Raw genomic sequence first — 13,295 nt, 5'->3', positions numbered from 1 at the left:
GTAAATATTCAAATCCTGCACATTTTTTCCATCATTTCCACATGTTTTGGTTTTCCCTCTAAGTCAACAGCTAAACAGATCTAACTATTGAGATGCAAAATTATCAACCAAAGCAATTACTATGCTTTTAAAAAGCTAACATTTACAAGAATCTAATAAAAATGTAATATCCCTTTACAGGAATAGTTAAAAATAGCTGATGAGTAACAAAAGTATATTTGTAATTGAATATGCTGGTATGAATACGCTGGTATGAATGTGCAAAAGGCCAGATTTTTTTTTTCATAGTGTCTTAAGATTAATTTCCAACTCTATAATATATCAGTGTAAGAACAGCCTAAAAATCACTGATGGGTGTATGGTGTATGTTGGAATATGTGTGAGAAAAAAAAGGCAAAACTTTAGAAGTAGAAGAATCTAGAAGTTATACCTCACAAACACACTGAAAATAGCTGCATACTAACAATTTGTAAAATTTGTGACTAAGAATAAGAATTTTTCTATTTTTGTTCTTACTCCTTAACATACTGAATAAATACTTCACACTTATGTATGAACATATTATAGAATTTTAACAAAAAACATATGACTCACATTTTCACAGAAGCTAATCTTTAGAAACTGAATAGACCAAATGAAGCAGCATGCCACTTAAATAGACAAAGGCTTAAGTATACCTCTCTTTTCAAGCTAGAGTAAAAGGAAAGCAGTTAACTAAAAACATAAGTTGGATCTAGGCAAGGAAAATATGACACAGTATTGCCACACTCCTATCATACATTTCTGTTTTTTCTTCAATTCAGAGGAATTCTGTGAAGGAGCAAACTACAGCTGCCTGAAAACTTGTGGCAAGCCATACCAACTCCAAAGCTGCAAATTAACAACAGAGGTCAGCCTAAAAAAGAAATGTTTTTTTCACCACTATCTATTATAAACTATGCTTGAAATTATCACCTTCGGGGAATGGAAATGTTTCCCTACACTATATGATTAAAGAGGAAGGGAAAAAGGAAAAAAGGAGAAGGGGAGAACGTATATACCAAAAGACCAATAAAAGGCTTTCAAGAAGATTAAGCATGTGGATTTTATTGGTAATAGCTGGAGCAGCTCTATCAGTTCATTGCACATTAATAGACAAGTTGCCATCAAGCCTCAGGATCTCAGCTTTAAAAGGCTAGTAGTATCTGCACTCTCAGCTATTTGCTTTACCTAGATTATTATCCAAAGTTGTTCTTTTACTTTCTCTCTTTTTACTACATAGCAATACATATTATGGGAAAGAAATTCATAAAAATATTAATCATGACCTATATATGTCACAGAATCACCAATTTCTCATTTTTTAAATTTTAATATCCTTTCTTAACTAACATTGCCTTGGGGGTGGGCAATGTTAAATATAGTTTGCCTTTATTTTATGCCTATTTTTAACTTTCAATTGAAATAATAATCCTTACTTAAAAGCTAAGCATTTAAAAATTTTCCAAGGTTTGCTACAGTCAAGCAAAAATTCCCTTTTCTTACAAACAAATTGCCTGTTGGGTTTTCTTTTAAAGCTAAGAAAAAGTGGAAAAATTACCAATAAAACTAACGTCAAGTAGAAAAGGGGTTAATATTTAATTAAAACCAGTTCTATCCACTGTAACAATGACCTGGAGCCAAACAAGGCGGAAGATGTATGAGTCATTCTTTCTGCCCGTGAATGAGACAGCTGATCTCCTCAGCTATTCCTCAAGACAAGCAGGCAGAACTGGAGTTCTGCCTCCATTCACAAAAACACAGTCCAGCATGAGCCATGTGGCCCAACCACAATCTTTTCATGTCACACCCTTCCAGAGAGCTACAGCAAGTAAACTTGAACTTGCAGTATAAACACACGAATTTATTGCTCTGTCTCGGAGCTCAGATCCTTTAAAAGAACATATTTAAATAAATGACAAATTTTATACATATTATATATTATAAATTACATATATAAAACACATACACACACATATATAGAGATACATATTCCATCCTGTTTACAAGGTAACTTGTTACAGAAACTTGAATGTACAAAACTAAGAAAAGAAGGAAAGAGAAACAGAAGGAAGGAAAAAGAAAAAAACATTGAAGAAAAGCTTTATTTTTCTTGCTGATTATTCAAATTTTTTTGTCCTAAGAATATGGTAGATTATTGCTGAACTTTGTAGCATTTCTCTTTGAATCAAAGGGTTAGAAATAAATTTCTCTGAAGAAATTTAAATTTTATTTTAAATAAAAGTAAAACAACAAGAAAAATGAACCTTTGCACAGTGGTATTCTGTTTAATCCTAAAATGAAGCTACAGGCCATGGAACAAAATAATCATGAGTCCACTAAGCCTGGTTTTACACCACATCCGCTTTTAACATTAAAATGATTGTACCAATGTAAAAGCACTAATTAATGCTGAAGTATAAACATATTTAAACAGACAAAAAGGGAGACTATTTCCCCATGACAAAAACACCTTTAATACTTGATAAAGACATTCTTTCTATATGCTCTAAAAGAAAGGAAACAGTACAGTTTTAGTTGTCTTGAGTCTCAAATTAGCTTCAATCCTTAACTAAAAATTGACCTGCAGTGACTTGAAAACTTAAGGGGAAGCTCAGAGCCAACTAGTTGTTGTTCCTAGCCAAATATTTTCTCTAAAGTTATACTATAAAATGCAAAAAAGTACACATTTCCTATAAGCGAAATAGAAAAGTTCAACAATAGTTCTTCTATTAGGACCCTCTGGAAAAACTACCCTATGCTACACCAAATCTAATTTTTTATCTTTTTAAAAAAAATCTTCTATTTTGTAAATACAAGATAGATGAAAAAACATTTATGTAATTCCAATAAAGATTCAGAAATAAAATGCCCTTACTCTATCTGCTATCTTTAAGTTCAAATGGGAACTCTTTCTTTCGTGTTTTAGACTATTTCCCGGTACAACAAAGAGGGGTGGTGCCTCCCCTACTCCCACAACACGTGAAATGACTGTTGCTCAATTCTAAGAAATTGTATGGACTTCTATCATTTAATGCTCAATTCTCAATTCTTGTCTTATGTAACCACATAAAAGAATGTAGTTTTTAAAGCCTTTACTCCTTACCGAACTACATTGGGGAAAAAAATTGATGAGAACATACCCAATTTTATGTCCCATTTAAAAAAGAAACAGTAGAATTTTTGAAAAATAAAAATGAGTGTATTATGACTATTGTATATTGTGGATGATATTCTACATAGTGAGTAACAATAGCATATATTATTTAAGAAACATCATAAAAAATGACTTCTAATATAAATTTAGCATCAGCCAATGAAGTGAATTGAAGAGAAAGTAATGCCATCTCTACTTTTAAGTCAACTTGACTATTATTTGAAGGTCACATAATACCAAAAGGAAAAAAAACCTATTTGCATGAGGTAATAACCTTTGGTGTAGGAAGGTTGTTCTTGGAGATAAAACTTTGACTCGAAGTGTGGCGGCAGCATTAAACTTGACTTATTACAACACCATTGAAAAACATTTTAACTGATGACGGGGAATCACTGTTGACTTTCTCCTTAATATTACTGATGAAAGGGAACCCGAAAGAACATCTAGACCGACAACAAAATAACAGTCAAAAGAGTAGCTATGTATTTAAATTAGATATATGCTAAAATTTATTATTTCTCTTTAAGTTGTATTAGTAGGTAAGCTTTAATAAGCAAGTTTAGAAGAATGCAATGCTTTCTTAACTCAATTTTTTTATATCTTTCTATTTTTGTCCCCCACACAGAAGAGGTTCCGTTTTAACTATGACTTTTAGGTTGTTAAGAATAAGACGTTGCCATAATATTGATAAGATTGATATTTGAACTCACTATTTCATGAGATCAAATAATCACAATTGCCTTTCTGTCAGTAGCAATCTAATTCAAAATACAAAGAATCAATAGAGAATTGTACATAGTAAAATTATAATATAAAGTAGCTATGACAAAATTTAAAATAGGCATATTCTCTGATTTTTTTTAACTGCTACTGTGATCACTAAAACATTAGCTTTTCAATCTTCTTCAGAAAAAGGTGATTATTTTAAATCGTGGCATAGATGTTAAAAACCTTTAAACTACAGTATTACTTGGAAAATGATACAAATATAAAGTTACATTTTTTACAAACATATTTTAGATCCTGGTATCCATGTATGGAAATTAATTTTTTGGGAGAACGCAAGTGTATTTTCAGAGAGCACTTTAGTGAATTGAAAATATTGGTTCCATCCCCACGCTTAAGTAGTCCTGCCTTAACTATTCCAACTTCCCCTTAGAAATAAAACACATTTCATAATCCATAATAATTTACCCATGACTAATCCATATGTTGCAAAAACCAAACCAAATTTGGGTCAAATTTGCAAAAATTCTTACAGCAAAAACCAAATTATATATGCCAAGATATATCATTTCCCAAGTATTTAGGGACTTTTATAATTTTTTTTAAAACATGACTATCATATTACACATTATAACTAACTTGACTCTCGTGTTTAATAAAATTTTTAGACCTTTTTAACTTCCCAGTGGGATTCTAACTCATGGGAGAAACTTGGTTAATTGCCAATGATCTTTTTTAAAAGGGTCAAAATGTCTTAAAATTCCATGGTCACTTTCTTGGCTATGGAGCATTATGAAAAGAAATATGTAAACGGTTCACAGTCTGCCAATTTGGCAATGGTTTAATTTCTGAATGTCCAGAAGAACATAAATGGACAAATCTAGCTACAAATAAACTAGGGTAATTTGGGGAATCTCTTCTTAGCTAATATTGTTCAAGACGTGGGATAGGTCTCAAGTTAAAATGTTAGTGCAAAATAAAATATCTGTATTTAATTGCTAAATAAAAAAAAGTCTATTAACAAGTAGTAGAAAATTCTCTTCTCACTATTAGATTTCTAAACATCACGATAACAACTTTTTGCTTATATGATTAGACAAACTAATGTAAACTATTTTGAAAATGTTTAAATTATTCTAAAATGCAATCTTATCCATGGTTTGTAAATAATAGCCCACCTGGGTATTCAACAAAACACTTACAATTAATTCCTGAACTTAATTAGGCTAACAAATTCTTTTCCAAGTAAAAGTCCACGTTTCTCCAAATACATCTGTCATTTTCTAAATTGATTTTATGTAAAGCTAAGTCTCCAGATTTTATTTCCAGGTATGTTAATAATCCTGGGTAAAACTATTCTCTGCAGAGTTTTAAAAGATAAACTTGGATAAATTATTAAAATCACTTATTCGAGCTATAAGACACAAAACAAGTCAAAAGTAAAAAAATGTACCGAAACTGATTATAAAATAGTAAGAGTCTGTCACAGATTCTACACTTTAAAATTCCAGAAACAGAGTTGCTATGCACGTTCAAAATCTGCCAGCAAGTGCACTGACTTGGAATCAATGAGATTTAAACATCTTAAGAACCAACAAATCTTCCAGAACAATTAAAATAGATATTTTAAGCTATTTTGGATAAGCGAATAAATTTCTTCATAAAAGTAATGTCCTCACAACCCTCAACATTGCAAAACTAATAGACAAAAAGTTAGTACAAGAACCTCTGTGCAAATTTTTCATGAAAAAGTTATGTTTCAATGTATGGCTTATGTTGCAATAATAAGTAATCTATTGCAATAAGTTTCATTTACAGAGACAAACAAAATGACCTTTAAATATAACCAAAACTTGCACTAATACCTACCTTTCATTAAAATACAAACACAATCACCCTTTCAAAGGACTCTTAGGAAAGCTATTTAACTTAAAAGATTGATAAAGATTGCAAAAGCTCTTCGGAGAACTAGAATACCAGCAAAACAAAGAAATTTATTGTACATGCTAACATCAACTTGATCAACTGCATTCAAGACCACCAGATAAAACACATCGGACAGCCTCAAAGTAGGTACAACACCTGGGTTCCATTTAAAGAGACCCCCTCTCTCCTTTTAACCATCTTAAAAATCTGTTCCAAAACTTGCCTGTTTCCCTAATAATGTGAACACACAAATAACACAATTACACTCAATGCTTAAATATCTACAATTTTCTCTTTGTGTTTTCCACAAAACACATCATAAAATTAATATTTCACATTTTTATTGCCAAATCCAAAAGAAAAATTTCAATATTAGGCATTTCTTAAGTTGCATAAAGCTTTACTGAAGCAGTATCTCTTTATTCCTATAAATAAAGTTGCACACAATAAAAGATATAATAGATTGCACCAGAAAATTTTACCAAAAAATGACCCAAAATAAAAGTAATGCCTTTAAATTTCTCCTTACTATATTAAATAAATCTTAATAAAAGTGACAAAATAGCAAAGGTTAACTTCAACAAATATTACATGAATAGTAACACATAGAAAACATTAAAAAAATCTTCAAATCCCCCAAAGATTTATTTTAAACCCATAGATTTCCTAAGTATTGGATACACACCTAACGTTCTGTGTTGTGAGCAAGGTGGAAAGAAGACACTTGCACTTAAATCTTGAAGCATCCCGTCCTGATGAACCCAGAGAAACTAATTTCTGCCATCAGAAAAGTCCTCCACCAGAACACCAAATAATGATATGCGCTGCTCTAAAGGAAACAGCAAGCCAGCCGGGTTCTGGCTCTAGGAGGTCTCTGGAGGTACAATAATATAAACCTGATCAATTGCAATTAAAATCTGAACAGAGGCTTAGAACTTGAAGTCTTGGTGCATTAGTTCTTGCCAAAAGCAGATGTGATTGTGAGCTGGAAGCAATTTCTCCTGGTAATTTGTGATGACACTGGGTAGTACAGCCCCAGAGTCCCCAAAGACAAACTCATCAGAGGCTCTAATGTATGCATGACACATGAGGTGGCTCTTTTAGAGCTCAATTAATTGGGCTGAACATTAAGACAGCAAGTTCAGGACTTTTTTTTCTCCTTCTAGAGTCGTTTTTCCCCTCTTTTAAAGCAATTTTTGCCTTACCTTCTGCAAGCCATGTTTCTTGTAATTGACTTAGATCTTGAAAGAGTTCTAAAAAACAAGTCAAAGACATAAACATAAGATTTGCAAATCTTTCGTCTTCATTAAGTGAAAATGTTTATCATGAAATTGGTATTAAACAGCAACTTAATTGAGGAGAGGGAGTCAATATAAAAAGAAAATAGGATTCATAACTTAAATATCTCAATAATCCTGCCTCCTTTTGCTGCCTATTAAGCAACACTTTAAGAAATTCTTTTAGTCAAATAAATAATAAAGTCAATCATCTTTTCTTTCCCCTTTTTAACACACGGCTTAATAAATAAGCTCTGGCATAACAAGCAACACACATACACCAGGATTCAAAAAAGGGCTGAGATGAAGGTGTGTCTATTCAGGAAAACTTTTCTTAAATATATTCCACTCTTGCTAAAATAGTACTAGGGGAGAGATTAGAAAGACTGAAAAGCATTTTATTGATATCTTCTGGATCTTATATAAAAGAAATAACACGACATGATATAATTTTCAAAGTACTATGTTTTCAAGTTTAATGTGTCAAAACTAAAAGAAACTATATACAAGTTTTTAGAGGAAAATTTCTACATGAGTAGGTTTACAAAAGTCAAAGACTTATAATTCCTTGGTACCATGTTATTATCAAGTTCAAAACTGTGTATTGTCATGTTGGAGAGAGAGGGAGGTGTCCAATAAGGATGAAGATTTGAGGAAGTTTCAGAATTCAGTATAGCTAATTAAAATTGCAAACTGAACTTTGATAATTAAATGTAAGTATATTAAGTTTTTTATGAATGCCCCCATAAGGCTGAAGTAATTTATAATATATTGACCTCCTACCAACAGTTCATAAAAAGAATCTGCAACCTAATTTCCCAAATAGTATTATAATTATTAATTAGGCCCTAAGTATGATTCAGTGAATACTTTAAGCTCTATAAACAAGATATTAAGACCTCACAAAGTGGTCATCAAAATTACCCATAAAAATTGTGATAATAGTATATGGTTTTAGTGTAAACGGGATGGGAAATCAATCATTAATATTGTTTAACTTGAAGTAGACAGAAAAAAGCAAGCAGTGTACATAGCTGATGAATTTGTCCCACTGTGTTAGGTATTTTTAAATTGTTATCTTAGTGTCTGAGATTAGTTATATTCCATATGGACAGGGGTATTTAAACACAAAAGAATGATTAAAAGAAGGATGTCACTGTTAAGTTTTTTATTTCCTTCTTTCATTAGTTTGTGACAGGGCTATAAAATATTCTCTAGTGCAAACTGTTACATTATGTAAATTGCTCCAAGTAAAAGTCTTAGTTAAATTCAGTAATTTCAAAGTTTATTATTTTTAGGATAAGATCGAAGTGTTCCTGTTCTTTATGAGGGTGGAGAGTGTAGGTAAAGAGTGGGGATTCAGCCCAAAATCAAACCTCACCTTCTGAATCATGAGCCAGATCTCTGTTAATGAATTTTCTTTTCCTGACATTTGTTGGTTTCTCGTTACAATTTCTCCCACGCTGACTCTACAAAGGGAAAGATAAAATCCTTTAAAAGAATGTAATCCTCAGATGTCACACACACACAAAAAAACATGCATACATAAGTCTACTGGATCCTCTTTCTGAATAGAAAAATAAAAGGTCATAGTATCAATTCTAATATTCATTTTCTGCATTTATTTGACAGTGAAAGCTTATGCTGAGAATTTAACAGCCAGGGAGAATTGTTTCCCAGTGCCGATCCTAACACACTACTATTTGTCAGTCATACAGACATGTTATCTCAGCATCAAAACAACATTAAGCAATTACACTTAAAGTTGTTTATAGGCTGGATCAACGTTAGATTAAAATACAGTGAATTTTACTCTCTCTCGGACAGCCCCCCAATAAGCAAAAAGAGTGGAGAAATGAAAAAAAAAAAAAGAAAATGAGAAAAAAAAAAACAAAAACACCCCATATAAACAAAAAGTGTCAGCATTTGTCTCAACTTCATTCTTTTCAATGTGGCAGACAAACCCAGCCAAAAACTTTGAGTGCAGCAGCTGCTGCTGCCCTCCATCTCCTCTTCCACTCATCTTGGGCACTTTAATCAGAAAAAAAGGGGGCTTAAAAACAAAACTATGCCTTATCCAAATCACTGAAAGGTAAGCTCATTTTGAAGATTGGGCTTCTAGAAGCAGAGTCGCCCTACAGTGGCAACAAAGCAGATAAGTATCTGCAATCCCAACCCCCTTACCCCCTCCCTTCTTCTCTTTCTCCCCACCCCCGTCGGAGTCAAGTTTATAAACAGCAACTTTCAAACTGATCACTCACATTGGTGACCATGTAAGGCACTTGCTGGTCATAAAATCCATCCATTCTGCTGCTCTTCGCAAATCTCAGCTCAGAATTTTATATTTTGAGCATTTAGCTGGAGATTTCCTCAGGATCTGGACTTCTATCAACCTAGAGGGGAACAAGATGGCTTTTAGACTTAAAAAAAAAAAAAATCATGAATGAAGCTCTTGAATTTGCATAGCTAATTACCCTCCGACAGTCCCATTCACAAAAATAACCCTCCCTACACCGCCTCCTTCACCTGGATCCAAAGAGAGCCAAGAGAGTTCACAATTTACATATTTTCGGTAGTAGCAAAAATCCGAACAAGAGGCGATGTATTTATTTACACTCTCGATGTTTCCCTGCGCGGTCGGTGTACCCCGGGCAGCTCTGATTCGCAAACGTGTGCAAAACTAGCAATGGCGATCAACGAGACTTGCTTTGCACCTAACGGGACTAAAGAGACGGAGACACCTCTTTCATAAGGATAGTTTTTGCGACCCACAACCATGCAATTATCTGGAGAGACATAAAAAGTTGTTGGAAAGACCCACCTGAAGGCCACGCTAGGCGAACGGCTGCAAAAAATTCCCTCCAAATTTAATAAAAACATTAATTATTGCCCAGCACTTCCCCCTTGGAAGCCGAAAGCTCCTCTGACAGAGCTCAATTCGGTGGTTTTTCCTCTACTTCTCCTCCAGGGGCCTCCAATCCAAACTGATGGATCGCTGCCTCCCATTGGCTCCGCGTCTCTTTCACAAGATCAGATTTCGGGCTGTCAATCAGGCGGCTTACTGCCCCTTCCCGCGGGTCTCGCTTGCCCCTGTGCCCTAGCGGGTGCGCAGCCGGCAGGCGCGGGGTCCGCAGCCTGCAAACGCCACGGAGGAAGTCGACTTCCTCCCTAACCCTCAGCTTATTGTTAAGGCTCCAGGGGATAGTGAAATCATGTGTATCCAGTCGCCACTTCTCATTACTGGTGTGTTTGGTCCACTATTGGGCTGACTTCCTTCCAGCACTGTTGTGCGGTTCAGGTAGAGACGCCGAAGCGCGACCCTCAAAGCCCGCACCGCCTTACTCTCCCGTCCCCAAACATGTCCAGCGCCTGTACCCTGACCCGTGGACCAGGAGCCCCGCTCGCGCTCTCTCTCGTTCGCTGTCATTCCCGTTCCTCCTAAGCTTTTGGCCCAAGTTCTTTTCCCTTTTTTCAACACCCATCACCACATTTGGTTTATCAAAACATTTTTTTTTTTTAACAGCCATGTTCAACTAAAATTCTATCCTATCGTTCACGGGACAAGAAAATAAATAATCTATGAGGAAAGCACCTAGGAGAAGCAGAGGAATTGCTTATTAGGAGAGGTCGTGCTGGGAGGTAGAACTGGGAGGAATACAGAGCAATCAAGGTGAGAAAAAGTATAACAAGCAAATTTGTCCCAACGTGTGCATTGGTAGAAGGTACTTCCAGTCCACTGTGGAGGTGGAAAGAGGGAGGGAGGGAGGGAGGGGACGCAGGGGCTCGGATATCCTAGGGACCCGCACGTTTCCTGAGCTTTTGTTATGTATACACAGAGGCGGAGGGTGTCACTTACTGTACTTGACGCTTTCACTTCCTCTCCAGCTTTTAAACAGCCTGAGCCCGAGGTTAGGGACGAGCGGTGAGAGGACTCAGGTTTCAAGAACAATAACTAGAACCTTACGAAGTGAGGGGCTGCATCTCTGAAGCCACTTGCCCTGACCATCCTCTGGGGCTTGGAGCCATAAAGCGTCACTCAAGAAGCCACGGTCCAACCGGAGATGGGAGGCCGCGGGGACGGGACCAGGGGTTCAATGGCGTTGAAATTCAGTTGTGATCCTGGTCGGTGACCAGAGCTAGTGACCAAAGGACGTTTCCGGCAGCTGTTCCGCCCGTTGGGAAACGTGCTGCAGTTCTCAATTTCTATTTGAAAGTTTCTTTCCTTAAACACAACATTATGGGGACGCATTAAAATGTAGTGAGAGCGCACAACACTGAACTCCGGACTCTCCGAGGAGGAGAAAGATTTGTGTCAAAAACAAAAAATCAACACTTATTACAGGGGAAACAACCGATAACTGTGGACAGCATGGACACACACCGTTCATTCACTGACACTAGCAAATCAGAGTTCACAACGCGCGCACCTACACGCATTTTGAGCGGGAACTGAATTTTAACCCGGGCCAAGGAGGGGTCCGGACGCAGTCTGGTCCCGGAGGCTGGAACAGTGAGGCTCTTGGGTATTTTCTGAGGGTGCGACCAGACGAAGGGCCAATAACAAGGGTGTCCCACCACCCTGCACTGCTGGGGTAACACAGCCCCAGTAATATGAGCAACACTTTCCAAAGACCTTCTCTGCTGCCGGAGCCGGACGGGTATCCAGGGTAACCGCGAGGGGCGGGGCTTCGGGTTAGGTCCCCGCGAGGTTCTCCCCACAGCCAATAACGAACCGTAAATTCCCAGCCCATTGTTGTTTATTGCTGACCCCGCAGCGCTCCGCTAGGAGATTGGCCGCTTTAGGGAAGGGGGCGGAGTCCTCCCGCCCCCGCAGCCACCTTTCGGCTCCATTCACAAAATCCCGGCCTTTCTTGGTCACGTGGTTGGGGGCGTGGAGGGGCAGGGGAAATGACACAACAAAGGCCCAAGTTTCCCAAACCACAAAACTTTTTTCTGCCTCGCTACCTCCTCTTTGTCCCGTCCCTGAAACAAACACTGGATGAGGAAAAGGAGCTTTAGGCTTGAGAGTAATAACGAGATTAAAAAAAAAAAAAGTTAAGTTCGAAATTAAAGGCTCTTAGGGGGATAATTCCCGGTACACTGCCTAGGAGAAAAGCTGCGCGAGAATAAAGGAAGAGAATTGAGACTGGGGAGAAAGCCTTAAGGAAGGACTAGGAGCTTATGCTTGCTGCCTCGTCAAGTCACTGTTTTTAGAAATGAAAACTGTTCGATTGCAGATGGATTTCAGTTTTCTCAACCTCACATTGTGTAACGTTCATTTCTACCTTTGATTTATTCCACAGTGTCTTGTTCGTTTTTAAATGCGTCTTTTAGGAATATTACAGGTTTTCCCTGGCTGACAATTTTAGTTTCCATTTCCAAAGTCCTCCAACTCCTTCACAGGCCCCGATAAACTCCTCGATCCTTCTCCCTCCCAAAGGTGGAGGGGCACTCCGGCGCTGTAAGCCTCTGATTCTACTGCATATTGCGAGGGCTCCATATTTTCCCTTTTTTGAATACTTTAAACGAGCTTATATCGTTCAACTATTTGAACTTCATAGTAACTAAAAATGATGTTGTCATGTGAATAAGCGTATACAGTCTCACTACAGTTTTGTTTAAAACAGAATAACATTTTGAGATAAACGTGTCCCTCTAGCATGTGAACAACTGAACCAGCCTCTTTTCTTTCTCTCACTTTTCTGTCCTTTCTCCGCATTGATACTTAATGAAGACATCTCTTCTGTCCTTTCTGTGCCTCGATATTCAGTGAGGCAATTAGCTTCTAGTTTGGCGACTGTTTATTTTCTATGCTTTGCACTGGGAAAAACCAATAGATCAGTTGCTGAAGAAAGTGGAAGGGCTCAATATTTGTTTCTTCAGAAAATGTTACTCTAGTGGAAAATATCTACAGAGACAGCTGTTCTATCTACAAGAGAAGAACGTAAAAAGTTGCACAAAGTTTCCACTACTTTTGAGAATGTCTTTAAAAATCAGTTTAGCAAATGACAGTCCTTTGAATTTGAATGGAAAATTTCATTTTGGCAGGATTTCAGGCATAGAATGGCAGAGCAGAGGCCAAGAGGCTTTGACATTTATTTACTTGTATTTTGAAATCCCATTTGGGTTTTGAAATAAGAGCTCTTGAGAGAAAGTCCGCCCCCCCACACAAAAGGTCCATTTTTGAGTTT

The 13,295-nt window shown here is 36.6% G+C and overlaps 1 protein-coding gene across 6 annotated transcripts in view; it reads right to left on the bottom strand.

Annotated features, from left to right (window-relative positions):
• Positions 1-10,380, bottom strand: part of ETV1 (ets variant 1) — a 133,992-nt gene extending 123,612 nt beyond the window's left edge. For 2 of the 6 annotated variants that reach the window (XM_012650280.1, XM_012650282.1), the window contains exons 1-3: positions 9,366-9,440; positions 8,486-8,573; positions 7,033-7,080 (exon numbers count right to left, since the gene is read on the bottom strand). In XM_012650280.1, the coding sequence (XP_012505734.1) occupies positions 7,033-7,080; positions 8,486-8,573; positions 9,366-9,410 (181 nt within the window). In that variant the 5' untranslated portion in view covers positions 9,411-9,440. Of the gene's footprint in view, positions 1-6,512; positions 6,810-7,032; positions 7,081-8,485; positions 8,574-9,365; positions 9,498-9,925 lie in introns of those variants that run through there. The other 4 variants (XM_012650285.1, XM_012650284.1, XM_012650281.1 and 1 more) reach the window with 3 other exon arrangements.
• Positions 10,381-13,295: the final 2,915 nt, after the last annotated feature.

The sequence above is a fragment of the Propithecus coquereli genome, unplaced genomic scaffold, assembly GCF_000956105.1.
Source record: "Propithecus coquereli isolate 6110/MARCELLA unplaced genomic scaffold, Pcoq_1.0 Scaffold318, whole genome shotgun sequence".
Lineage (NCBI taxonomy): Eukaryota > Metazoa > Chordata > Mammalia > Primates > Indriidae > Propithecus > Propithecus coquereli.
This window is presented reverse-complemented; position numbering and strand designations above follow the sequence as displayed.